This window comes from Pongo abelii, chromosome 1 (assembly GCF_028885655.2).
Source record: "Pongo abelii isolate AG06213 chromosome 1, NHGRI_mPonAbe1-v2.0_pri, whole genome shotgun sequence".
Lineage (NCBI taxonomy): Eukaryota > Metazoa > Chordata > Mammalia > Primates > Hominidae > Pongo > Pongo abelii.
The window spans coordinates 45,306,771-45,332,674 of NC_071985.2; the positions used below are offsets into that span (position 1 = coordinate 45,306,771).

The 25,904-nt window shown below is 48.3% G+C and overlaps 2 protein-coding genes across 48 annotated transcripts in view; both read left to right on the forward strand.

Annotated features, from left to right (window-relative positions):
- The window catches only part of PLEKHA6 (pleckstrin homology domain containing A6), a 157,397-nt gene extending 153,917 nt beyond the window's left edge, over positions 1 to 3,480 (forward strand). For 43 of the 47 annotated variants that reach the window (XR_008510484.2, XR_008510510.2, XR_008510488.2 and 40 more), the window contains 2 exons: positions 597 to 720; positions 1,438 to 3,480. Coding sequence is in view for 38 of the 47 variants with exons in the window: in XM_054522426.2 (XP_054378401.1) it covers positions 597 to 712 (116 nt within the window). In the remaining 9 variants the exon portion in view is untranslated. The remainder of the gene's footprint in view (positions 1 to 596; positions 721 to 1,437) is intronic. The other 4 variants (XR_008510486.2, XR_008510476.2, XR_008510474.2 and 1 more) reach the window with 1 other exon arrangement.
- A 6,651-nt stretch (positions 3,481 to 10,131) lies between these two features.
- On the forward strand, positions 10,132 to 25,892 carry GOLT1A (golgi transport 1A). The gene is made up of 5 exons (XM_024231009.2): positions 10,132 to 10,323; positions 21,075 to 21,166; positions 22,251 to 22,429; positions 24,798 to 24,861; positions 25,559 to 25,892. Exons 1-5 carry the CDS (start codon positions 10,299 to 10,301, stop codon positions 25,595 to 25,597), a joined length of 399 nt encoding a protein of 132 aa, XP_024086777.2. The 5' UTR covers positions 10,132 to 10,298; the 3' UTR covers positions 25,598 to 25,892.
- The last annotated feature ends 12 nt before the right edge of the window (positions 25,893 to 25,904 follow it).

Below are 25,904 nucleotides of genomic sequence, written 5' to 3' on the forward strand. Positions count from 1 at the left end.
TTTGCCTTTACTGGACTGATGAAAAGGGGGTCTCAAGTGTTAGCAGGGAACATGTTTCCGAGCCCTTGACTGTGCCAAGTTGACAGAACTCCCTTTAAGTTTATCAGAAACCTCTGTTTTTATGGCATTGATTAACATGGTGGTCACTTCACTTCTGTTCATTAAATGGGGCCAGATGGTTTGGATTAGTGTGATTTTACTGCACTATTAATCATTATCATTAGTGACACTGCCGTATATAAAGTACCACTCCCTGGTTCTGTCTGCACAGTAGTGGAGAGGTGTGTGAATCTCCCCATTGTGTGGATGGGAGGGGAGCCCTTGGCCCAGAGAGGGCCTGGCCTTACCCACAGTCACACTGGTTCTCAGCAGAGCCTAGATTCGGCCAGGTCTCCTCTGGAGCCTCACACTCTCCTCCACGACGCCCTGGGAATGAGGACAGCTTGGCCTAGCTTGAGCAAGCTCCAAGCTCAGTGCTCTCTCTTTGCTTGCCTCCCTGCCTCACTCCCTGCCTGGGGAGGGCCTCGCTTGCTCTGGGTGCCCACCCTCCTCCCCCACCCACCCCCATTCACCTCCCTGTTCATTTCTGTTTCCAGTGCAATGTGCCACCCCAAGCCCTCCCACCTCCCCTGCTTCCCCGGCTCCTCCAGCAAACCCCCTGTCGTCTGAATCCCCGCGGGGCGCCGACAGCAGCCATACCATGCGGGTCTGAGCTCTGACGTAAGCACTTTTCTACTGTATTTCATCCACCTGGGTAGTGGGGCCCCTTCCTTCACCCCCATTGAGCCATCTATGCCCTCTCATTTTGGTATTGCTTCTCCCCTACCCCAGTGCCTTGTGCCGCTCCTCCCCACTATCCATCCATCCATCCATCCATCCATCCATCCATCCATCCATCCATCCATCGTCCATCCGTCCATCCAGCTTCCCCACGCGGTGCTGGGCTGGAGCCAGCTGGCAGGGCCGCTTCTTGGATGTTGTGATGCCAATGGCCTTTGCTTCTCCAGAAGCAGGCAGGGAATGGAGCCGAGACCTCACCCGTCTGCTCTCAGGGAAGGCTCTTCCCTGACACCCCACCCCTGTGCCTCCTGTCTGCTGACAAGCTTTCCATCTGTTGAGATACACAGATCCAGAACCTTCAGAAGCCCTCAGAAGCTGTTTCTCCACTCCCAGATCTTACTGTAAATTAAAATAACATTGACAACTCCAGCCAAAGGCTGTGAACCCTTCCCTTGCCCCTAGCCCACAGCCGCTCACTCTCAGTCAAGTAGAAAATAACACTGACTTCCTTTCCTTTGTTCTCCTCTCAGGACTGAGGGACTGGAGTGGGTTTCTGCCAGGTTTTTGCAGGATGAGGCTTCTTTCTCCTGGGAAGGTTGGCTGGAGTCCTTGCTCCTCTGTGCAGCACTCTTCTCACTCCATTTCTTTTTTCTCCAGTGCAAGCCCTGGCTGAGGCCAATGCTGTGAAGCTCCACAGAGCCACATTCTGAAGCCGTCCTCTGCCCACCTGAGGTCCTGGCTCCCCACCCTGGCCCCCTGCCCCTGCACTCCCATGGGAATGCCGCAGGGAGCCAGGCTGGGGCCATGGGCTGCTGCCGAGAGGACCGTGGATACCTCAGTGTCCACACACCCACCATGCCTAGTCCTGAAGCCCTCACCACTCACACCGTGGTCCTGGGCCAGGGCCTGAGATGACAGTGGGGAGCACGATCCTCTTTAATGTCCAAGTCACAGGGAGCCTCAGCCTTGCCCTGGCTGGGGTTGTGGTGACTCCAGTGGAACATTCCCTGATGGGGGACATGCCATGGTGGAGAACACACCTGTGGCTATCTTATGTGAGGACTAGAGGTGAAGAGGAGATGGACACTGCCTCTGGAGCCAGCCTGACACCGAGGACAGCACTTGTCATCCTCCCTATCCTCTTCAGCCCCACCCTGCTGCCTCAGCTGGACCCAGGGCTTTGACACAAACCCAGTGCTTTGCTTATGGGTGCTCGCTGGGGTCCAGTGGAGACTGACCACCCTGCTTGAGCCAAAGACAAGGTGATGAGAGATGGGGAGAGGCTATTGGCTCCCAGAGGGAATAGTGCTGGCTGTGGCTAGAGAACAGCAGGTCTGTGCAGTGTCTGAGGGCAGGTTGGGAAGGGTAGCAGAGAGAAAGAGACAGAGAGAGAGAGAGAGAGAGAGAGAGAGGGAGAGAGAGATCCTCAGAGTGGAAGGAGGGGGAAGCAGCAGGACACACTGGCAAGTCAAGCAGGAAGGAGGGAGATGGAAAGGGGGTATCAGATTGGTTTCCCCGGGTGGAGCTTTAGGTTAGTGCCCAGTGCAGTGCCAGACTGTCTCCTCTGCTCCTCCCACCTCATCCCCAGGAGGACCCACCAGTGGAGCACATGGCAGCCTCAGTGGAGATGCTTAGTGTGGGGATCTGGGTGAAGGGGGTTGAGTAGCGACTGCCTGGGAGATGGCTGTTGGTAGGTCTGCTCCTGGTGTCTGCCTCCCCATCCTGGGGTAAGGGGCAGAGAGAAGGACGTGTCTTATGTAGGGTGTGGTCAGCCTTGGGGCCTTACCTACCCAGTTCCGTGATATTTCTTGCCCTGTTCCCCCTGGAATGTGCAGTGGGCCAGCTGAGAGTACGCCTTGAGGAGGGGGGATGAGGCCTTAATCTGGGAGGCCTATCCCCCTATCCCAGGCATCCCAGACGAGGACTGGCTGAGGCTAGGCCCTCTCATGATCCACCTGCCCAGGGAGGGCAGTGGGGGAGACACAGAAAAGCAAACGCATTCTTCCTCAGCTCCACCCACCAGAGAGGAGGAAGGAGGGAAGCTGAAGACGCCGTGGCCCCTCCGCCTTCTCTCTGCTAGAGTTGCCGCTCAGAGGCTTCAGCCTGACTTCCAGCGGTCCCAAGAACACCTACTAATTCCTCTCCGCTCCTTCATGGCTGGGACAGTTACTGGTTCATATGCAAGTAAAGATGACAATTTACTCAACAAATATTTATTGAGCACCTTTTATGTACCAGGCACTGTTCTAGGTGCTTAGGATATTCTCATGTTTCTGAGGGATTACAGCCTGGGAGGATTCCACCGATCTTCACTTCTAGCAGGTTTTTTAAACGTGACCCTTGGCTGTATTTCCCACCTTCACAGTTCAAGCACCCAAACCTGCTCTTTCTCCCCTGCAGACTGGCAGGTGAGATTGGCTCCCAGGTCATCTCCTCTCTCTCTCTTTCTCCCAAGCCTTTCTCCCTCCACAGGAAACAGATTTTTCAGGGCCTTCCATGCCTGCCACTTTGTCCGTCTCTCTTTTTTTTTTTTTAAAGTAATATTTTTTAGAAATACATGTAAAATACCAAGAAATAATGTCTGCACCTCTGCCACCTCTCTCTCACCTCTTATTTCATAAAGCTGGCTCTTTATGTTGCTTTACATGCCTTAATATATGTTTTATGGAGATTATACATATTATAGATCTATATATGTAATATATTTGTTTGGATGTCTGATCTTTTCCTACAGTTCCTGCCCAGGCCTGTTTTTCTCTCCCTTATTTTCCACATCATTCCTAGCATATCAAGGCCATACCCCTTGCCTTTTTGATCCAAAGAAGGGGAGAGGAAAGACTTATTTTAAGACAGATCTATTTTATGCTTTTGTTTAAAAAAAGCAAATCTATTTTCAAATTGTGCAATGTCTGAATGGAATTGGCAAATGAGGTGAGGAGACGGGGTAACTGCCTTTAGGTCCCAACCCTGTACCCTTCCCTCTGCCACAGTGGCTTCCTTCCATCGTATTCCCCAGTCAGGAAAGGGCTGGTCCCCAGAGTTCACCCAGAAAGCATCTTGCCAGGGGAGGGCATTCCCTCGGAAGTCCTGGCCTAAGGATTTGATGACACTGGCCGCTCCTGATGACCCTCTGCGGTTGTCAGGCGTGAATCATCTGGAAGGAACTGTTTGCAGTTGTATGCACAAAGGAGACCCATGCAGGCATGCACCCCAGATGGACTGCTAGACTACCCCTCTTCATCAGCCTGCTGGAAAGAGCAGACAGCATAATGGCAGCCTATGCCAAACAGCACTAAGGATGTCAGTCTACGAGACGGTGCGAAGCCCAGAGGAGGCGGCTTGGGATCCTCTGGGCCATCCCTGGCCCTTTAGCACAGACACATACAAGTTCCTTGGGCTTGTCACACTCCTTGTCACTTGATCCCTCTCTGGCCTGGGTCACATCTATGACATCCCCCCTCTGCAACCTTTCTCTCTGGGAACTGTACCAAAGGCATGGTACCTCAGTCTGGCATCCAGACTGTGAAATCAGCCTCTGGGCCGAGGAGGGTCCTACAGACAAGGTGGCATCTCAACCTCACCCAAGAAACCCCCGGGACTTTACCCCAGCAGGCTGCCACTGGGACACCGAACTAAGCCAGCTCAGCCTTCCAAACTGCTTAGCCTTTGTCAACCATCAAAGTGGGCAAAGGGTCTCTGGCCTTGCAAGGATTTGGGCAGGATGGAAGTCTTTGTCTAGATCTGAAATCAAGGGCTTGGGAATCTAGAGCAGAGCTCCTGGCCAGCGTTTGAAGCCTGGCCTCCCACCTGGGGCATTTACTGACACCCTGTCGCCAGCCTAGAACATCCTGCTCTGAATGAACAGAGCCCAGATGGGGGTCCAGGGCTAAGTGACCCACCTGGGGAAGCTCTGATTCTTCATCCAGGGCCTTCTCAATGAGCACATTACCTCCATGATCAATAACCAAGAGGCTGCAATCAGATACTGCTACTGTCACTTTGAAGATCTTCTAAGGTCACAAGTGGCACACTTGCTCTCCGGCCTTTGGGAGAGGCATGTTCTTGGGCAGGGCTGGCTACAGCAAGAGGGAACCAATTCCTTTCCCCTTTAGGCACCCTCTACCTGGCAGCTCTTAAAACTAAGAAAAAATATTATATACACACACACACATATATATATACACACACACACACACACATATATATCTATTTATGCACATATTGGGGCCAATTTGATTTGCTAGTATTAGACAATAAACCGTACAAGGAAATTTATTATCTCAGTGTCTTTATTTAGTATAAAAGTGGCCTTAGAAGAAGGGTGAAGGTTAGATAGATGGAATCTCTGTCAGGGGACAAACAGCTGTAGCATCCCCTTAGCATCTTTCTAGCCGATGAGCCCCCTCCCCAGGAGGAGGGGATGGCCTGACTGAAACAGGTGAGAGTTTGCTTCCTCCTTTCAGCAGCATTCTTTTTAGATTTAGGTACTGAAGAATCCCAGTGAGTTCTGCATTTGTATCTTGCAAGTTTGTATAAACCCAATACAGGAAATAAAATGAATGGTTTGTACATGTGGTATGTGTCTCCTACTCTGTGTCTGCCCTTGTGGTGCTTGTGGGGTCGTGGGGTTGGCAGGAAAGGGGAATGGGGGCTGGGAGGTAGGCTGGGTGCAAAACATATGCTCCTTCCTCCCCTGTGCCTCAGCCTGCACTTTTTGGCCTCCATCCCCAGGAGCTGGGGAAGCGAGGGTATACTGCCAACACCAGCATCATCATTTCAGTTCAGGTGACCCCAGATCAGGGTTTGTCCCAAGGTTCTGTATAATGGCAGTATCAGATGCTTCAGGCCCTGGCACCTTCCCTTGGTTTGACTCAGACAAAGGATAGGACAGCAGGAGAAGAAAATGAATTCCCAGCCTTTCTTGATTACTACACAATGCGCTATATTGCTGCTTTACAAGAAGGTGTATAATTTGGTGGGAGGTATGAGACCACCCCAGTTATCATCCTGCCTCCATCCCTTTGGTTTATTTCTCTTGGCTGGTGTTTTGTGGTTATCAGGTATTGACAGTCTGTGTGAAGGGCTTTACCAGTGCTTCTCAATTTGGAATCTTACTGTGGGGAACAAGAGTCAAGAAGCCTGGTGAATTTTGTGGGGTGGGTAGTGGAAGAGAAGAGGTGCGCCTGGGAGACTGGCAGGCTCAGCTGGGCTTCTGCATGTTGTCCGAGGGAGGGATGGCTCAAGAAAAAGCGAGAAGGAGAGATGAGAAAGAAAGCTTCCTCTAACTCCTGATCTTGCATCGGCTTGGCTTTCATGGCTGAAGCTGAATTCTGGACACCTGTTCCCATTTCTAAGGGCTAGTACAGGGGAGGTCATTCTTTAAATTTGACTCTATTTTGGATTTTGTCCCATCCCCAGGATGATGTCCTTTGTGAACCCGGGAGAGTTGTGACCAGATGTAGGCTCTGGGGGAGGGCCTGCATCAGAGGCTGGGGTAGGGGGATGCATACTGGAGAACTCGTCACTTTCCGGGGGGCTGAGCCTTTATCTGCAGCCTCCATCTGAGCCAGAGCCAGAGCCAGTGGCAAGGGCTTGGGGAGAAGGTGGAATGTGAGACCACAGAGCACCACCAGGCATCACGGCATCCACCGACAAGGGCTGCCTCCTCCTTTCAAGAGATGATGCCAGCTGGTGCCTGCTCCATCCCCTACCAGATCAAGCCAGGTTGGGATTTGTAAAAACGGGGCAGTAGCTGAGAAATGTAAATGAAAATGCAATAGCAGAATGCCCTTCAAGGAGCTGAGCTGTGTAACTGCGTGATCATTTATTTATTCTTGAAGAGAGGCACGACAGGGTCAGGCAGGCAGCCAAGCCTCAGACCCTGCTGCTGCCAGGGAACTGGGGCCACGCCACGTCCCCCTCCTCATCCCGAGCCTCACCTCGTTACTGAGACCGATGAGAGAAGGTGGCATGTCATCCTCAATTCCTGCCCCTAGCAACATGCTCCTTGCTGGCTGCATGAAGATTTGGACAAGTCATTAAATTCTTGAGTCTCAGTTCCCTCGTCCAGAAAATGGGTATATTAACCACCATCTTATGGAATTTTCAAGAAAGGCAAATGAGAAAATGGATGAAAATCACTTCGAAAACTCAAATTCACTTCCAAATGTGAGGAAGTGGAAGTGGTGATGTTGCAAAGGCTCCCTGGCCACCTGCAGGGGCCTGATGTGGGAAGAGGGAGAAGGTTTTCCAGGACCCCTCCTTTACTAGCTCTATAGCCTTTGCTGGAAGACATCACCAGGGCCCGTGCCATCCCTGAGGTGTCCCTCCCCTGCCAGTTCTATGCCTCCAGCCCAGGGAGTAACTGCACTACCCCACACCTTTCTCATCATGGCAGGGTCATGAGACTGCCATGGGTCGAGGACTAGCACCAGCCCTCCAGGGCCCGCATACCCCTTCCTGGGGTTGTCCCTATGAAGGTCCCTCTCCAGAAGGATGAGTTGTGGACAGCCCCTCTGGGGCTCCAGTACCCAGAGAATCAGGCCAGGAGGGCCCAGTATCATGAGCGTTTAATTCTCCTGAGCTCACAGGTGGGTTCCACGGCTGGGGGTGGGGGCAGGGAGGGGCATCCCCAGCTGCTATTTTATACACCTGTGGGAGTGGTTTAGCACCACAATTTGAGATGACAGTAGAAGTCTTTCATATAAAGCATATTAACAGTATACTAATAATAACATTAATAACAATAGTAATTATTATAACTGTACAGTAACAGGAATAACAGTGGTTCATTAAGTGCTTACCATGTGCCAGGTACCTGGTTCTATGCACTTCACATGCATTTACTCACGAATCCTCATCCTGTATGTCAGTCATTGGTACTATAATTATCCAAGAAGCTGAGACACAGAAAGGATAAATAAAATGCCCAAGGCTTCACGAAGCTAGGATGAAGCTCTTAACCTACCAATGATTTCAACAGGGATGATTCTGGCCCCTAGGGGCATTTGGTTGTCTCAGTCACAAGGTGCAAAACTCTTACTGCATTTCGTAACTGCAGTGCACAGGACAGATTTCCAAAACAAAGAATTGTCCCACATCCTGCACAACTTTCGAATGTACAACTGAACTAAACCCACTACCAGTAAAAGTTGGTCATACTTCAATTGACAGCAATACCAAAAGGTTTTGTAAGCTTTTAAAAATAAATTTCATGAACACTCAGAAAGTTAGGAGATGGTTATTATGGAGCAGAAGCTTAAAAGGAATAAAGACATTGTCTCAAAATTATTGAATAATCTACTCCATGCATTGTCTACACAAAGGATTATAAGATTTCAGCTACTACGTGTTTGATTGAAAACAGTTCCAATCAGTAGGTGATACTGAATAAGCAAAGAAATTGACTGAAAATATTTAACAGAGGAGATGTGAGAGAACCAAACATGAAATCAGAGACACTTGAGATGCAGAAGATCTCACTGAGTTTCCTTAATAAAAGTTTTTAGAGTTTATTTCATATTATTGCCATCCTTTATATGTTTAAAGTTTTTTTGCAGCCCAAGGATCCTATGTTGTCATAATTATGTGTGGAAATGTTGTGTCCTGTCGTTACAACACTGTCCCAGGTGTCCACATGCAATTGCTCTAAACCACTTTTATCTTCTTTTCTTTTCCCAATCCATCCTCTATCCCCCATTGCCCATTGGAAATATGTGATCTCTAAGGCCCTTTAAGATCCCAGAGACTGAATTTTACCTCAACGCTGATATGTTTCAAGACAGAGGTTGATGTGTCTGTGGTACTCTATGGCGACCCCATTCCATGGGAGCTATTTTGACAATACACACATACATAAGACTCAGTTCCTTTGCATGCACATCATACTTCTATATTATCTCCACCTTGTGCTCTCTAATTTGCCTTGCTATGTTATCCCTATTTCAATTAAGATGCTTTCCTTCTCATCATATGCAAGTACGTCTGGTCTGTTATTCCTTATCTAACAGTTTTTATTCTATGTTCACTTCCTGCTACTCTTTCATTTTCTTGCATGTGTGTGATTTTTGTTTTTGCGTAGAATGGCTCGTCTTCTATTTCTTTTAAATTCAAACATATATGATGTGTGGGTGCAAGCAATCTGCCTATTTCATTTATGTCTTCTGGTAAGTCTTGCCTGAACATTTATATATTGAAAGACATCATGTTTTATTATAATTTATCTTTTTGTTTCCTTTTAAAAAATTATGTTAGCTTTCCTTGGTTTTGATGTTGTTGTTTGGTTTGTTTTTTTGAGACAAGATCTTGCTCTGCTGCCCATGCTGGAGTGCATGGCTTGATCACAGCTCATCGCAGCCTCGACCTTCTGGGCTCAAGCAATCCTCCTACCTTAGCCTCCCCAGTAGCTGGGACTACAGGCAGGTACCACCACATCTGGCTAATTTTTTATTTTTATTATTGTAGAGACAAGGTCTCACTATGTTGCTCAGGCTGGTCTGAAACTCCTGGGCTCAAGAAATCCTCCTGCCTTGGCCTCCCGAAATGCTGAGATTACAGACATAATGCATTTTGTATCCCAGGCCTATTTGCATTTTTAAATGATGTATGTAGATTAGTCATATCATCTTTGAAATTCATTTCTTCATTTCTGGACAGAGAAGACATTGCAAAGTGGATGTTGGCTCTCCTGGCATTGAGAACCACTGCTCTGCGATGGGAAAAAAGGATTTTAGGAAATAACTGCCCCTCCTTTTGCAGACCCAAAGGACGAATCCATGTCTACACAGCTGGTGGGTAGACTAGAACCAGGCCCCCTAAATTGTCCAGTCCTGCCCCAACCCCAAATTCAGGGCTTTGTCTTCCATAGCTCAACATCACAGTCAGTCCAAAGCTTGGACGCCGCTTGGGGAAAGGAGGTCGAAGACCTTCATGTCTAACTTCCCCCATGGCGCTTTTGCCATTGATTTAACCGGATCTGGCTCTGCCATTAGGGCAGCAACAGGCTTTGTGCTCAGTCGCTCATCGCCTCCCAGCGCCTAGCATGTGCAATAGCAGAGAGCAAAAAGCTTGACTTTCAAGATGAATTTAGTACATTCCCAAAGGGATGCGCAGATGCCAACTCTTCCCACACCATCAAACCAAGCAAGAAACCTGAGCACCCCCTAGATTCCAATGCTTCCGCATACAATCTAAGTTTCGCGGAGCAGACGAGAGCCGCAGAACACCGGGCGGTGCGAGGAAAGGGTCAGGTGGGCGGTGCCTTCCCCGGGCGGGCGCGGCAGGTGGAGGGGCGGGGCATTGCCCTACCGGAAAACGGGAGGAGGGAGCCGGCGAGTAGAAGCACCTGCGTGGTGTGCGGGGGTGGAGCCGGGGCTAGAGGGAGAGTTAATGATTTGCCACAGGCTCATTTCGCAACTTAACCAAGGGTCAGCTTCCCGTGACCATGTACCAGCTGCGTCCTCTGGGCCACGCTCCACTTGCCTGCTTCCACCCGGAAGGCCCCCCAGGCTGAGTGCGGCATGATCTCCATCACCGAATGGCAGAGTGAGTGGGGTGAGCGGGGCTGCAGTGGGCTATCCAGGCCAGGCTCCCTGCCGGCTGGCTCTGTCTCCCAGCTGGGCTCGCTGTCACTACAAGCGTGACCTACAAGCGTGACCTCTGGAGCCAGGGGCTGGGAGCTGCTGTGCTGGCACCCCGGGGCAGCAGGCAGGGTGGGGTGTGGCTCCCTACCCTCCAGCGGGTGGGAGTTGCTCAGGGCCCACAGGTAGCCAGAGGCTGGTGCCCAGGGGACCTGGCAGGTTCCCCAGTCGCACTGACCTCTTTCCCATCCCGGGTTCTTAGAACTGGATTGCCACAAAGGTGGACTCAGGAGGCCTCTGCCCATTCAGACATCTTTCCCCACACCATCAAGGTCTCCTGTGGCCCTGGGGGCTTCTTATAAAAAACTAAACTCCACTCCCCTGACCAAACCACCACACCCTCACTCCTAAACATCCTTCGCCTTCTTTTGGGGGAAGAGGTAGGGAAGAGGTCTTGGAACAGGTCTGGGGCCATGAGAAGAACCGTGGCTCGGTGGGCTTCATTTGGGTGAGTTACTTAAAGCCTCTGAGCCTTGGTTTTTCATCTGAGAACTGGTGACAGCATTCTTTTGTTCACTCAACAGATTTGTCTCTGCTGTGTGCCAAGCACTGTGTTGGACATAGAGTGTCCAACGTTAAATGAAACTGACTGCCTGCTTACATTCTAGAGAGGGGAGACAGGTAATTAACAGAAAGAAGTATGTAGTATATCAGAAGATGATAAGTCCTCTGGATGAAAATAAAACAAGAGGAGGCTATGGAGTTTGAGGTAGGAGGGGTCGCTATTTTATATAGAGTGGTCAGGGAAAGCTCACTGAGAAGGTGAGCCTTTATTCAGATCTTTATTCAGAGATCTATAGGAAGTGAGGAAGCAAAGCCATGCAGCTCTCTGGAGGGGAAATGTTCAGGAAGCAGGGACAGGCAGTGCAAAGGCCCTGAGGCATTAGCATACTTGGTGTGTTTGAAGAACAACAAGGAGGCAGGTATACCTGGAGCAAAGTGAGGTGAAGGGTGAATCATAGGAGTTTAGGTCAGGGAGGTCACTGAGGGGTCAGGACACTGGAGACTTACAGACCATGGTAATGACCTTGGTTTTGTGCTATGGTGTGATACTTCCTATTTCTATGTTTAAAAGATCATTCTGGGTGCTGGGTTGAGAATAGGCTGTGGAGGTATGAAGGCAGCAGCAGGGAAGCCAGTTCTTTTTTCTTTTTTTGAGACAGAGTCTCACTCTGTCGCTCAGGTTGGGGTACGGTGGCACAATCTCTACTCACTGCAACCTCCACCTCCTGGGTTCAAGCCATTCTCCTGCCTCAGCCTCCCAAGTAGCTGGGGTTATGGTCACCCACCACCACACCTGACTAAGTCTTGTATTTTTAGTAGAGACGGGGTGTCTCCACATTGACCAGGCTGGTCTCAAACTCCTGACCTCTCAAGTGATCCACCCGCCTTGGCCTCCCAGAATGCTGGGATTACAGGCGTGAGCCACTGCGCCCAGCCAGGGAAGGCAGTCCTGAGTGTGTGAAGGTGGAGGAGACCAAGGTGTCAGCAGGGGATTAGTGGGGTGTGGTCCATGCTGGATCTGCCTTGAGGAAAGTGTAGAGGATTTGCTGATGGATTGGACGTAGGGTGTGAGAGAAAGAGGAGTCAAGAATGCCTTGTATATTTTTTAGCCTGTGTAATGGAAAGGGTTGAGTGGGGGGGAAGCAGGAATTGGGCTTTAGATGTGTTGAGTTTGTTTGTGCTGTTAGACATCTGGGTGAGATGTCAGGTAGGTGGCTGGGTATGTGAATCTGGAGTTCCAGGTAGAGGCCTGGGCTGGAGACAGAAATGTGGGAATAATCTGCATATACATGGTTTTTAGGACTATGAGCATTCGTGAGATCACTGAGGGCAGGCACAGTTTCTCACCTCCCCACTATTGACATTTTGGGGCAGGATAATTCTTTGTTGTGGGGGCCTGTCCTATACATTATAGGATATTAGCAGCATCCCTGGCCTCTATCCGCTACATGCCAGTAGCACCCCCACTCCAAGTTGTGACAATAAAAAATGTCTTCAAACATTGCCAGATGTCCCCTGGGAAACATATTTCCATCCTGCACCCCGCCTCCCCACCCGCAATCCCCTCAGCCCAGTTGAGAACCATGGACCCGGTGAATAAAGATATAGACAGAGGTAGGTTGGGTCCTCAACCCAGTGGCACGCTGACACTTTGTTAAACCAATTAGCCTGCAAGTAATATACTCTTACCAAATATGATAAGCAAGTCCTGTGAGAGAGAGAAATGAGGGATTTAGGTCAGGGAACAGAGTGGACCAGCTTTCCCTGAGCAACTGACATTTCAGTTGAGACCTGAATGATGAGGATGCACTGTCAAGTAACAAGTGAGAGGCAGGGTGTTGCAGACCAGGAAACTGCATGTACGAAGGCCCTGAGTCAAGAGGGCTCACATGGAAGCCATGGAGAACAGTGTGGTTGGAGCAAGGCAGGCAATAGGGACAGTGGCAGGAGATGAGGTGGACAGGCAGGACTGGGCCCCACCAGGCAGGGCCTGTGAGCCGTGGTGTGGATGAGAAGGCTCTGCTGCAGTCTAATCTCAGTGGGCAGCCGTGAAGGAGTCTAGGCAGTACGCTAACATGATCAGGTTGTATGTTTTGCAAGACCCTTGAGCGCCGTGTGGAGAAGGACTGAGAGGGTGCAGGAATAAAGCAGGAGGCCATATGGGGGCTGCTGCATACATCCAGGAAAGAGATGATCGTGGCCGGGAATTAGGTGGTAAGAATGGAGAGAAATGGACAGCTTTCAACATGTATCTTGGAAGAAGAAAAGAAAACTTAGCTGTGGATTTCATGGGGGAGGGGTGGGCTTTTGCCTTAAGTGGTGGGGTAGGCGGTGGTGACATGTTTACTCATTTGAGGACAACCAAGGGAGGCACAAGTTGAAGGAGGAAAGATAAATTGACCAGTTTGGGATTCAAGATTAGCCCAGTTCAAGATGGCTGAGAGAAAACCAGGCAGATATGCCAAGTAAGCAGCTAGATATGAGTTTCAAAGCCCAAAGATAGGCATGGACTAGAAAGAGAGACATCAATGTCATCAGCATACAAGGGATGTTTAAAGACGTGAGAGGCTGGGTGTGGTGGCTCACGCCTGTAATCTCAGCACTTTGGGAGGCTAAAGTGGGAGGATCGCTTGAGGCCAGGAGTTCAAGACCAGCCTGGGCACACTGCAAAACCCCTGTCTCAACAACAAAAAAATTTAAACCAATTTAAAAAAATTAGCTGGGCATGGTGGCCAAGTGCCTGTATTCCCAGCTACTCAGGAGGCTGAGGTAGAAGGATCCCTTGAGCCCAGGAGTTCAAGGCTGCAGTGAGCTATGATCATGCCATTGCACTCCAGCCTAGGCAACAGAGCGAGATCCCAGCTTTAAGACAAAATTAAAAACAAAAATAAACACATGGGAATACATGTGGAATTAGAATGAGAAGAGAATTGAGCTTGGGCACAAGCCCTGTGCAATTCAAATCCCAAGAAGAAGAGAGAGAAGTAGGAGCTGGCAGAGGAGACAGAGAAAGGGCAGTTAGAGCAGTAGGAAGAAAATCAAGAATGTGTTGTGCACAAACCAAGAGAAAGGCTGTTTCAACACCAGAGTGGTCAGCTCTAACAGATGATGGTTCACACCTGCCCATTGGATCTGATAACATGGAGGTCATTAATGGCCAAGGCAAGAGCATTGCCTGTGGAAGTGGACTGGACTGGGTTGGTTAAAGGCATTTTTTATTTTTTGTTTTGTTTTGTTTTTGTTTTTTGAGATAGAGTTTCACTCTTGTTGCCCAGGCTAGAGTGCAATGGCGTGATCTTGGCTAACTGCAACCTCTGCCTCCTGGGTTCAAGTGATTCTCCTGCCTCAGCTTCCTAAGTAGCTGGGATTACAGGTGCCCGCCAGCTCACTGGCTAATTTTTTGTATTTTTAGTAGAGACGGGGTTTCACCATGTTGGCCAGGCTGGTCTCGAACTCCTGACCTCAGGTGATGATCCACCCACCTTGGCATCCCAAAGTGTTGGGATTATAGGTGTAAACCACCATGCCCGCCCAAAAGGCACTTTTTGGAGCTCGAGACTAGACTCAAATCCTGCTTCTGCCAGCTGCTGTGTATCCCCAGGCAAATGACTTAACCTCTGTGTTTCAGTTTTGTTTGTGAAATGGTGCTAATAGTAGTACCTATGTCACAGGTAGTTATGAAAATTAAATGTGTTAATATACTTAAAGCATATATGTGCTTGGACTATGCCTGGCACAGTATGTTCATTACACTATCAATCACTATTGCTAATTTTAAAAAATGAATGAGGCTCTTTCTCTCCTTATTTCCCTCCTTCCTCTTCCTGAACAATTCAATCTTAAAGCCATTAGGTTTAACACAGAGAAGGGGGTGCCCAGAGTGGGGTGTTAGAACCCCAGCAGGGTGAGAAGGGTGTTCACACTAGGGGTGACCTGGTGCAAAGTATCATAGGCAAAGCATCCCCTGCAGGGTCAGGGATGGGGTGGTGAGGGGCCTGGCAGATACTGCCTTAAGAATAAAGAAACATTATCAGCTATGGGGCAAATTGACATCTTGCACCACCTACCAGGATGCAGTGAGAAAAATACAGCATCACATCTTGTGCTATTTCTGTCTAAGATGCATAACCTGAATCTAGTCGTGAGGAAACATCTGACAAACCCAAATGGAGGGATGGCTACAGAATAAGTGGCCTGAATCTTCAAAAGTGTCAAGGTCATGCCAAGGAAAGACCAAGGAGCTGTTCCAGACAGAAGAGTTTAAAGAGACATGATCATTAAATGCCACACAGAATGATGAACTGGATTCTTTTGCTATAAATGATGCTACTGGAGTAACTGATGAAGCTTGAATGGAGTCTGAGGGTTAGAGGATAGTCACATATCAATGTTAATTTCCCAATTTTGATGGCTGTATGTTGGCTGTCTAGGAGAATTTTTTGTTTGCTTGTTTATTTCAATAGGTTTTTGGGGAACAGGTGGTTGGTTACATGGATAAGTTCTTTAGTGTGATTTCTGAGATTTTGGTGCACCCATCACCCGAGCAGTGTACACTGTACCCAATGTGTAGTCTTGTATCCCTCAGCCCCCTCCTACCCTTTCCCATGAGTCCCCAAAGTCTATTGTATCATTCTTATGCCTTTGCATCCTCATAGCTTAGCTCCCACTTGTGAGTGAAAACATATGATGTTTGCTTTTCCATTCCTGAGTCACTTCACTTAGAATAATGATCTCCAATTCCATCCAGGTTGCTGCAAATGCCATTATTGCATTCCTTTTTGTGGCTGAGTAGTTGTTCATTATATATATATATACACACACGCATATATATACACATACATATATATATATGTATGTATATGTGTGTGTATATATATACACATCACAATTTATTTATACACTCATTGACTAATGGGTATTTGGGCTGGTTTCATATTTTTGCAATTCCAAACTGTGCTGCTAGAAACAGGCATGTGCAAGTATCTTTTCCATATAATGATTTATTTTCCTCTGGGGAGATACCCAGTAGTGGGATTGCTGGATGAAATGGTAGTTCCACTTTTAGTTCTTTAAGGAATCTCCACACTGTTTTCCATAGTGGTTATTCTAGTTTACATTCCCACCAGCAGTGTAGAAGTGTTCCCTGTTCACCACATCCACGCCAACATTTATTTTTTTTGTTTGTTTTTTTTGATTATGGCCATTTTTGCAGGAGTAAGGTGGTATCACATTGTGGTTTTGATTTGCACTTCTCTGATCATTAGTGATGTTGGGCATTTTTTCATATGTTTGTTGGCTATTTGTATATCTTCTTTTGTGAATTGTCTATTCATGTCCTTAGTGTCCAGGAGTTTTAAAAATCACACCAAAGCATTCAGGGGTGATGAGGTATGAGGTGGAAACTACTTTCAAATGGTTCAAGAAAAATATTCTTTGTACTGTACTTTCTAGTTTCCTGTACATTTGTGATTCCTTTAAGAAAAGGAAAAGGGGGAAAAAAGACAATGGTGTTCTGAGACTCACTGCGCGCCTGAGGCCAGAAGGACTCATCTGCCTGCTCCATGAGATATTGTTTCCTTGGAGCTGTAGCTGACTTCTGGAGCAAGAAAGACATTGAACCTGGCTTTTCTTAAAGTGAGCTACAAAATGGGGAGTCAGGGAAGCCTGGCTTGTCTGTATCAGATGGCCGTGGGCTCTTCTTGGCAGCAACTAGGGAGTTGCAGAGCAAGGAGCTAAACAAGGGCACCAGTGCAGCCATCAGTGTGCCTTGCCAGGGAGACCTAAAGCTGGTCTCTGAGGTCTGGGGAGGTCTCCACTTCTAGGTGGCGCCTGGAGAGCCAGGCCTCCCTGAAGTTACCTTGGCCTCCCAGCTTTTTTCGGCTGGGTGTAGGCGTGACAGCCCTGGCCGCCTCCAGCAGAGGGCGCGCTGCCCAATCTGTCTGGATCACGGGGACCATGCCCGGCAGGCATGCCTGTCACTCCTGGGGGCATCTGTATGACATCCCCACCCCTTCGCTCTTTCTGCCTTGGTTGCTGCCTGAAAAGAACTTTAGGAGCAACCTCTGGCTGGGTAACTTGACTAAAATAGCTAAGCTACTCCAGAAGCAAGAGGCAAAGGCAGGTCTGAAGTTTGTGTGTGAGAAACACAGTTTCTGACCCTTTTCTGTGGGGTTTTGTGTCCCACTGAGCACTGAGAGCACTAAGTGTGGCCCATAAAGAAGGCTGCCCCCATCACAGGAGAGTCCTGGAATTGCATCTGCCCTTAAAGAAGAGTGTAGAACAGGTGGAGGAGGGATAACTATGCCAGCTAGCAAATCACTGCTGCAGAAGAAGAAGGAATAAATAGGAGAATGGACATCATGTGTGAATTTGAGAAACTTACGCTGTTTCTACAAAATGAGTATGAGGCTGTTCTTAAGTGTGTGCAGGATGAACATATAGAAAGTTCAACAAAACGAAATGAAAACCCCATAAAATGTGCACATCGTGTTTCCACACAAATACACCTACTGAGGGGGAGGAAAGGGTGTATAGTCAGAGCTGAAGTCAATGACAGATGTTTTTATGGCAGGCATAAGCCAACAACAGATATTTTATAACAAGCATAAAAACCTAAAACACTTTTATCATTTGGGTTAAACAAAGATGACTGTGGTCTTCCTCCACAATATTCTGACCTACACGAAATTATTTTGGTAATTCAGGTAGATGTAACTCTAGATTCTCACTGTGTTGTCTCTGAGGATGGAAATGTTGACAAAACACAACCTTCATCACGACCCACGGGGGTGATATTCTGCTGAGCTGTCCCAGCTTCTAAGAGATTTAATTCAGGCCAGCAGGAGGAGGTAGAAGTAGGAAACAAGCCCAAATCGATCACGAGGCTTGTCAGGAACACAAGGAATCAGCTTTTAGTAGAAAATGGATTCTGGGCAGCTGGGTGATATGTTGAGAGAAATTATGTTACACTGGGTCCCAACAAAATCCAGTTTCTGCCAAAAGTGAGATCCAGTAAGACTGGCATGATACCAGACTATGAGTTGAGTTGAACAAGGTTTCAGTCTATAATTTGAATGCTAGATCTCATCACTGTATTTTTCTTTTTTCTTTTTTTTTTTTTTTTTTTTGAGATGGAGTTTTCCTCTTGTTGCCCAGGCTGGAGTGCAGTGGCGTAATCTCGGCTCACTGCAACCTCTACCTCCCGGGTTCAAGCAATTCTCCTGCCTCAGCCTCCCACGTAGCTGGGACTAGAGACGCATGCCACCATGCCCAGCTAATTTTTGTATTTTTAGTAGAGACGGGGTTTCACCATGTTGGCCAGGCTGGCCTTGAACTCCTGACTTCAAGTGATCCACCCACATCAGCCTCCCAAAGTGCTGGGATTACAGGTGTGAGCCACTGAGCACCTGGCTTCATCACTGTATTTTTGATGATTCTTTTAAAGAAGCTCTTTGACCTTTTTTCTGTATTGGAATTGATCCTAATCCTCTTAAAATCTGCATAGCAACAGATGATGGATTAACTACCCAGAAGATGATTATGTTGTTTCATTTTCTTTCAGTTGTAAATATAACTCAGCCAGTAAATCTAGTCTCGATAATTTTGTTTTTGTTTTTACAGTTCTGCCTCTAAACACCAGAATAATTTTTCCCCTCACTTTTAACAACCATCTGCAAAAGCATATTAATAATACCCAGTTTCATAGAGGTTATGAGAACTGATTCTAACGAGTCCAGTAAAATTTTTGACAAGGGTATCAAGACCATGAAATGGGGAAAGAAGAGTCTTTCCAACAGATAGTGCTGGGAAAACTGGATATCCACATGCAAAAGATGCAGGTGGATCCTTACCTTATACTATCTGCAAAAAGTAACTCAAAGCAGATCAAAGGCCTAAAAATAAGAGCTAAAACTATAAAACTCTTAGAATGAAACACAGGGGAAAGCATTACAACACTGGATTTGATAATGATTTCTAGGATATGACATGAAAAGCACAGACAACAAAAGAAAGACATCAATCAGACTACATCAAAATTTAAAACTTCAGTGCATCAAAGGACACAGTCAACAGACTGAAAGGTGACCTACAGAGTGGGAGAAAATATTTGCAAATCATATACTCGATAGTTAACATCCAAAATATATAAAGAACTCCTACAGCTCAACAACAAGAAGAACAACCTGTTTAAAAAATAGGCAAAGGACTTAACTAGACAATTCTCCAAAGAAGATATACACACAGCTAACAAGCACATGAAAAGATCATTAATCATTAATCATTAGGGAAATGTAAGTCAAAACCACAATGTATACTACCTTATACCCATTAGCATGGCTGCTATCAAAACAAAACAAAACAGACAAAGTATTGGCAAGATGTGGAGAAATTAGAACTCTTGTGTACTGTTGCTGGGAATGTTAAATGGTGCAGTCACAATGGAAAACAAAATGACAATTCATCAAAAAATTAAAAATAGAATTATCATGTGATCCAGTATAATTCCGTAATTCCACTTTGTGGGGTATACACCTGAAAGGATCGGAAGCAGGGTCTTGAAGAGATATTTTCTTACACTCATATTTATGGTAACACTATTTACAATAGGTAAGAGATGGATGGAAGCCCCCCAGATGTCCATCAACAGATGAATGGATCAACAAAATGCAGGATACAGATAGCAATGGACTATTATTCTTTCATAAAAAGGAAGAAAATTCAGACACATGCTACAACATGAAGGAATCTTGAGAACGTTATGAAATAAGACAGTCACAAAAAGACAAATATTGTATGATTCCACTTATAGGAGGTTGCCAGAGTAGTCAAAAATTCATAGAGAAAGTAAAATGGTGGTTGTTGGAGGCTGGTGGGAGGGGAATGGGGAGCTACTGTTTAATGGGTATAGAGTTTCAGCTTTGCAAGATGAAGAATTCAGGAGATGCACTTAATACCACTGAACTGTACATTTTAAAATGGTTAGATGGTAAGTTTCATTTTATGTGCACGTTGCCACAATTTAAAACTTAAAAAGGTAACAATTTAAAAACAAAGCAACAGAATGAATTTTTATTTATTGACTATCATAGTGGCAAAGATAAGTAAAATGAACAATTCTGAGTGATGGAGAGGGTTAAAGAAAAAAGGAACTATATATCCGGTTATTGTACAATGCGTCTTGAGGGGAGCGATCTGAAATATGTTTATCAAAATGTCAAAAATGTAGCCCTTGACCAAACGAGGGGGCCTTCATGTCCTGCACTTCTGGGCCACGCTTGCTGGCTCTGAGCGAACTCCTGCAGCTTCAAAGAATGCCCTGAGACACTTACAAAGCTTGGGAATGGGGGCTCACTGTCAAACCTTGGGAATGGGGGCTCATTGTCAGTGTGGGTCCAACCTCGGCAGAACTGCCCAAAGCCACTGGGCTGAAATGAGAGTTGGCCGAAGAGTGTGTGGCGGGCCTGCAAGGTGCCTGCTGCAGGAGGGAGGGAGGACAATGGGAACAGGTGCAGGCTTGGGTCTTGGGTATAGGTCCCAGCTGGGAAGAGGAATGCATTCCTAACTGATGACTTCTGTTTTCCCAATCCAGTGGGAAATGTCACCACCTGAGAGTGGAGACAGGGCAATTCTGAGGAGAAAGGAGACAGTGTGGAGAGTTGCTCAGACGGGCCAGCCTCTTGAGAAAGGACCAGGAGAGCTGGGTGGTTCTGAGGCTCTTTAGGGCTGGTGGTCCTGAGTTTGCAGTGGCTGTCTTCTACGCAGTGTGGGCTGGGCTCCAGTGGTTCTCAGTTGCACAAGGCAGGAGCAGAGGAGGCAGATGCTATGTTCAGCCCTGATACTGATGTGGATAATGTGGCTTTTGAGGACAAGAGGAGGCTGAGAGTATAAAGTGGTCAGGGCAGCACCAGCTTCCACACAAGGCTGTGGTGAGGACAGAATGCCACTGTGTACAGAAGTGACAGCACAGTTCCCAGGTGCCAGACAAAGCTTCATGCCATCCTACCTTCCCCTGAGAGCATGAAAGCTGAGATTCCTGGATGGAAGTGGAGTCACCCCTACAGAGGGCACCTGTCCTGTGGCAATGGGGGAAGTTTCAGGGTCCCCACCTGCTCCCCAAAGCCCTTTCCTCCACCACCTCCTTGCCCATTGCAGAGATTGGTGTGGGGATCACCGGTTTCGGCATCTTCTTCATCCTCTTTGGAACACTCCTGTACTTTGATTCCGTGCTCCTGGCCTTTGGAAACGTGAGTCCCCCAGCCCTGTGTCCCCACTCCCTTGCCCCAACCTTTCTGAAGTCTCTATTGCCAGGATAGTCCTGGTAATAAAGACTTAAAGTTTATTTAAGTCTTTAAATAAATCCCTTAAGTAAGTCCCAAGTTTATTCAGACTATGCCTATCCAGGGGTCAGACATCATCAAGCCTGGGCAGAGGAAGGCACAGGAAATGGACGCAGAGCCTGCTGGCACCAAGAATCTGAGGGCCTGGATTCTCACACCGAGCTCTGGGCGAGACCCTGGGGGTTCTAAGAGGACTCCGACACTGTCCCTGCCCTCTGAATCCCACTCTAGGACTAGAGATATAACATGACATACATGGCTGGGAGGAAGGCAGGGGCCATGGTAAACACATTTAATAGGAAACAAGGGGCTTAGTGGAAAGAGGGCACACTGAATGGGAGAAGGGTGGAGAGGGATTTGGAAAGGAAATGGGTGAGGAGGTGAATAAAGCACTTCCAGGGGGATTGGAACAGCAGGAGAAAAGGTGTGGGGAAGGAGCAGGGAAGCATGGGATATGCTGGAAGAAAACCAGAGAGTTCAATTTGACGAGAGCCTGGGCACTCTTAAGGGATCATTAGGAGCCAAGCTGAAGACAGTGATAGGGCATCCAGGGGAGGGCCTGGAGGGTTATTCTGTAGGCAGTGGAGCCTCTGAAGGTTCTGTGTGACTTTCAGTATGGCTGCCTAACCTACTTAGGCCTCAATCTTCACTTCTTTGGAATAAAAATCCCGCCCGATTCCATCTTCCCCAGATGGTATGGTGAGAAACCAAGTCCCATATGAAAAAGTGCTTGGGCTCCAGGGAATTGGGTGGGCAACCAGAAACCGTCAAAGGTTTCTCATCCATCCCCCTGCCTCTGCGCAGTCCTGTTCCCAGCCAGCAAGACTTATCAAGGCTCTGGGATTCTGCCATATTGCTGGATGGCCCTCACTCAGATGGTCTTGAAGAGTTAGCACATCCTGCCGCTGCCCGCCGCCTTGCTCTAGGCCTAAGCCCCCCACTCCTCAGGGGGCTGGTGGGTTTGCTTCATGCTCCCCTCCCTCCCCTACAGCTGCTGTTCCTGACGGGTCTCTCCCTCATCATTGGCCTGAGGAAGACCTTTTTGTTCTTCTTCCAACGGCACAAGCTCAAGGGAACCAGCTTCTTCCTGGGGGGTGTGGTTATCGTGCTCCTACGCTGGCCCCTCCTGGGCATGTTCCTGGAAACCTATGGATTCTTCAGCCTGTTTAAGTGAGTGCAAATCCCTATAACCCTGGACAGACCCACCAAAGCATCTGAGTGGCTGAGATCACCCCAGCAGGGAGTGCAGAAGCTGGGACTTTATCCTGCAAGAGATGAGAACCATGGACACTTTGGAAAGGCCCCCTAAAGTAGGCTGAAGGGTACTTTGGAGGGATTAGCCCATCTATCAACAAATACTGATAGAGTGCCGACTGTGTTCCCAGCACTGTGCCCCCAGCACTGTGCCTGTGAGCAGGGAAGAGACACGAGGCCTGCCCTCAAATCTCAGTGATCCAGCCGGAGAGGAAGGGCAGTGAGCTAACATGTTCCAGGCACACTCATGATCATCATCTTATTTTATCACAACAACCCACTATAGGATCATCCTCTACTTCATAGATAAGGAAACCAACACTCAGAGAACTTGTCCCCGGCCTGAAGTCTCAAACTAGTATGTGAAAAAGGTTGCCCTTGACCCAGGGGGCTCTGGCTCCTGACCCCGTGTCATCTCCTGACGGGGCCTGTGTCAGCCCTGGGCCTGGGAAAAGGCAGGGTGGAACTCAGCCATGTTGTGTGGCCACTGTCAGGCCTGTAGGCACTTAGAGGGGCGCCCAGAGTAGTGTCATAGAGGAAGCAGGACTTGAGAGAAGCCTTGAGGGGTGGGTAGGGTCTAAGAGAAGACTGGAGGGTACTGAAGGAAAAGGAAGGAAGGGGTCTCAGAGAAAGTGGGGGTGGGAAGGAAGACTTCATATGTCTACAGGGTAGTGTGGAGAGAATAGGGGTGGGATCGGGACAATGGAGACTGGAAGAATGATGGCTTCTGCAATGATGGAAAGGAGTGGGGCTCAGGAATCCCTGGGTTCTCATAGGAGCCCCATTTGCTGAATGCAGCCCTGAAACCCCCTGATTAGCCTGAATGGCCGAGGCCTCAGAGACTTCGGGAAGTGTGGCTTTAAATTTTCTCATGCATACCTGCCATCTATTCATTCCATATTCAAATGTCATTTTATGGCTGGGCGCGGTGGCTCACACCTATAATCCCAGCACTTTGGGAGGCCGAGGCAGGCGGATCACTTGAGGTCAGGAGTTCGAGACCAGACTAGCCAACATGGTGAAACCCTGTTTCTACTAAAAATACAAAAAAAATTAGTCGGGCTTGGTGACAAGTGCCTGTAATCCCAGCTACTCGGGAGGCTGAGACACAAGAATCGCTTAAATGCAGGGGGCGAAGGTTGCAGTGAAACAAGATTGCACCACTGCCTCCAGTCTGGGTGACAGACCGAGACCCTGTCTTAAAAAAAAAAAAAAAATCTATCTATCTATCTATATCTATATATATACATATATGTCATTTTCAAACAGTCACTTATTCAAATTGTCAAATATATAATAAGCACCTACTGAGTGCCAAATACAGGGCCAGGTGTGAGGATATGGCACTGAATGAGGAGAAAGTTCCTAAGGAATTTACAGTTTAGTAGGGAAGACCCATAAATAAATTCTGACAACAGTTAGCATTTATGGAGGGCTTAGAAAGTGGAGTGGGACAGCAGCAAATTCGATAGTTCAAACTGAAAGTCAGCCTTGACAAAGACACTGTGCAGTAACACAGAAGGCAAACAAATTACAGCTATCAGGGACCTCAGAGTGCAGTGAAACCTTGGGAAATTGAGGCCCACAGTAAGGAAGTGGCTCAGCCAGAATCCATATTTCAAATCTCCCTTCCCATCCGCCACACACCGGGATCCCTTCCCATGCCAGCCTTGGCACCTCCAAGCCCTGTGAGGGGTCACACATGTGTCTGCAGTCAGGCCTTGGCAGGGTATCTTTGATGAGAGCAGGGTTGCCAAAGGCAGGGGTGGCTGTGTGCCTGGGGGAGCCAGGGCACCAGGGAGCGTAACGGTGAGCATGGCTTCCAACAGCCCCCCACGCCCAGGGCCCAGGACACCCGGGGCAGGTGGAGCTCAGGAAGAGAAGAAAGCTTTAGGCCAGAAGAGTAATAATCATGACAGTAACAATAATAAAAATAAGCACTTCCTGAGCATTTCTTTGTACATGGCCTTATGATGTAGATACTGTTATTGTTAGCCACATTTTATGGCTGGAAATTGAGATTCAGAGAAGTTAAGGAATTTGCCCAAGTGTATATGGTGCCAGTAAGTGGTAGAGCCAAGATGTGAACCCAAGGAGTGTGACCCTGGGGCCTTCATTCTTAATCATGTCACTCGACTGCCTCTCGGAACACAGGAGTGCAGAACCAAGCCTGCCCCTGGTGTGCGGAAGCCAGAGCTTGAACCTTTCGGTGGACCTCAGCCTCCTGCCCTCTATCCTCCCTTTCTGGGCCTTCTGACTCCTCCCTTCTCCCCTCTGCTCCTAGGGGCTTTTTCCCTGTTGCCTTCGGCTTCCTGGGCAATGTCTGCAACATCCCCTTCCTGGGTGCGGTAAGCAGATGATGCCTGCAACCCTGCGGGCGTACCCTGGGGAGTGAGGGGGAGCACACGGAGGGAAGCTGGTAAAACTGCTGCCCCAGGGGCAGTGGCCTCTCCCCTGTCTCCCCTCAGGCTCCCTAGCCCAGGTTTGGTGCTTTAGGCTCCTCTTCCCCCTGCACCTTCTCCATTTGACAAGAGCCCATGAGGAGAGGGGATCCAGATGCAGTTGTAGCTCAGTGTGGCTGTAGAGGAAGGTAGCTATGAATAGCTTCCTGTTTACAGCCAAAGAAATGAAGACGCAGAGACTCTAGGTGACTCAGCCAGGACATGCCTGAGATTTCTGGGGATCTGGCTAAGTGCGGGGCCCCAGGCATGGAGAGAATGTATGACAGCCCATGACAGCAGGAAAAGCTGTCCTGCAGGTGGCAGATTTTGTCCTCTCCTGGGGATAGGCACAGCCAGTGGTATCCAGGCCCTGCCCCTCCTCATCCCTTTCTCTGAAGCACCTGGCAGAATGTGAGCTCTCTGAGGAGCCCAGGGAGACCCTACAGCCAGTACCCCACCATAACTGCCAGCTGGACACGGCCCCTACAGCCCCTCTCGTATCTGAGAGTCGTAGCTCCTGACTCTCAAGGCCAGCTCTGTAATAACTAGATATTGCATCTGCTCTCTACCCTTTGTCTGGAGTAATGATTCTTGGCTCCCACAGCTGTTCCGGAGACTTCAAGGCACTAGCTCGATGGTCTGAACAACAGAGATGAGCTCCTTGAACTTGGATCATTGGTTGAGGGGGCTAGAGGGAGAATGGGAACCACCCCCTCAGTCCCCCGTACTGACTCACTCCCCGACATATCCGGACCTCCCCAAGTCCAGAAGGAAGGAATGGAGCTGAGCAACTGACGTCAAATCCCCAAGTCAACTCAAGAGGCTGCCAGGAAGCAGAGATGCAGACCCCAAGGAGCCTAGGCTGGGGCTGGCCTCACACCCTCACTCTATATTTATGGGAGGAAAAGTGAAGATTAAATTCCCAAGTTGTACGTGTGTCTAAGGCTCAG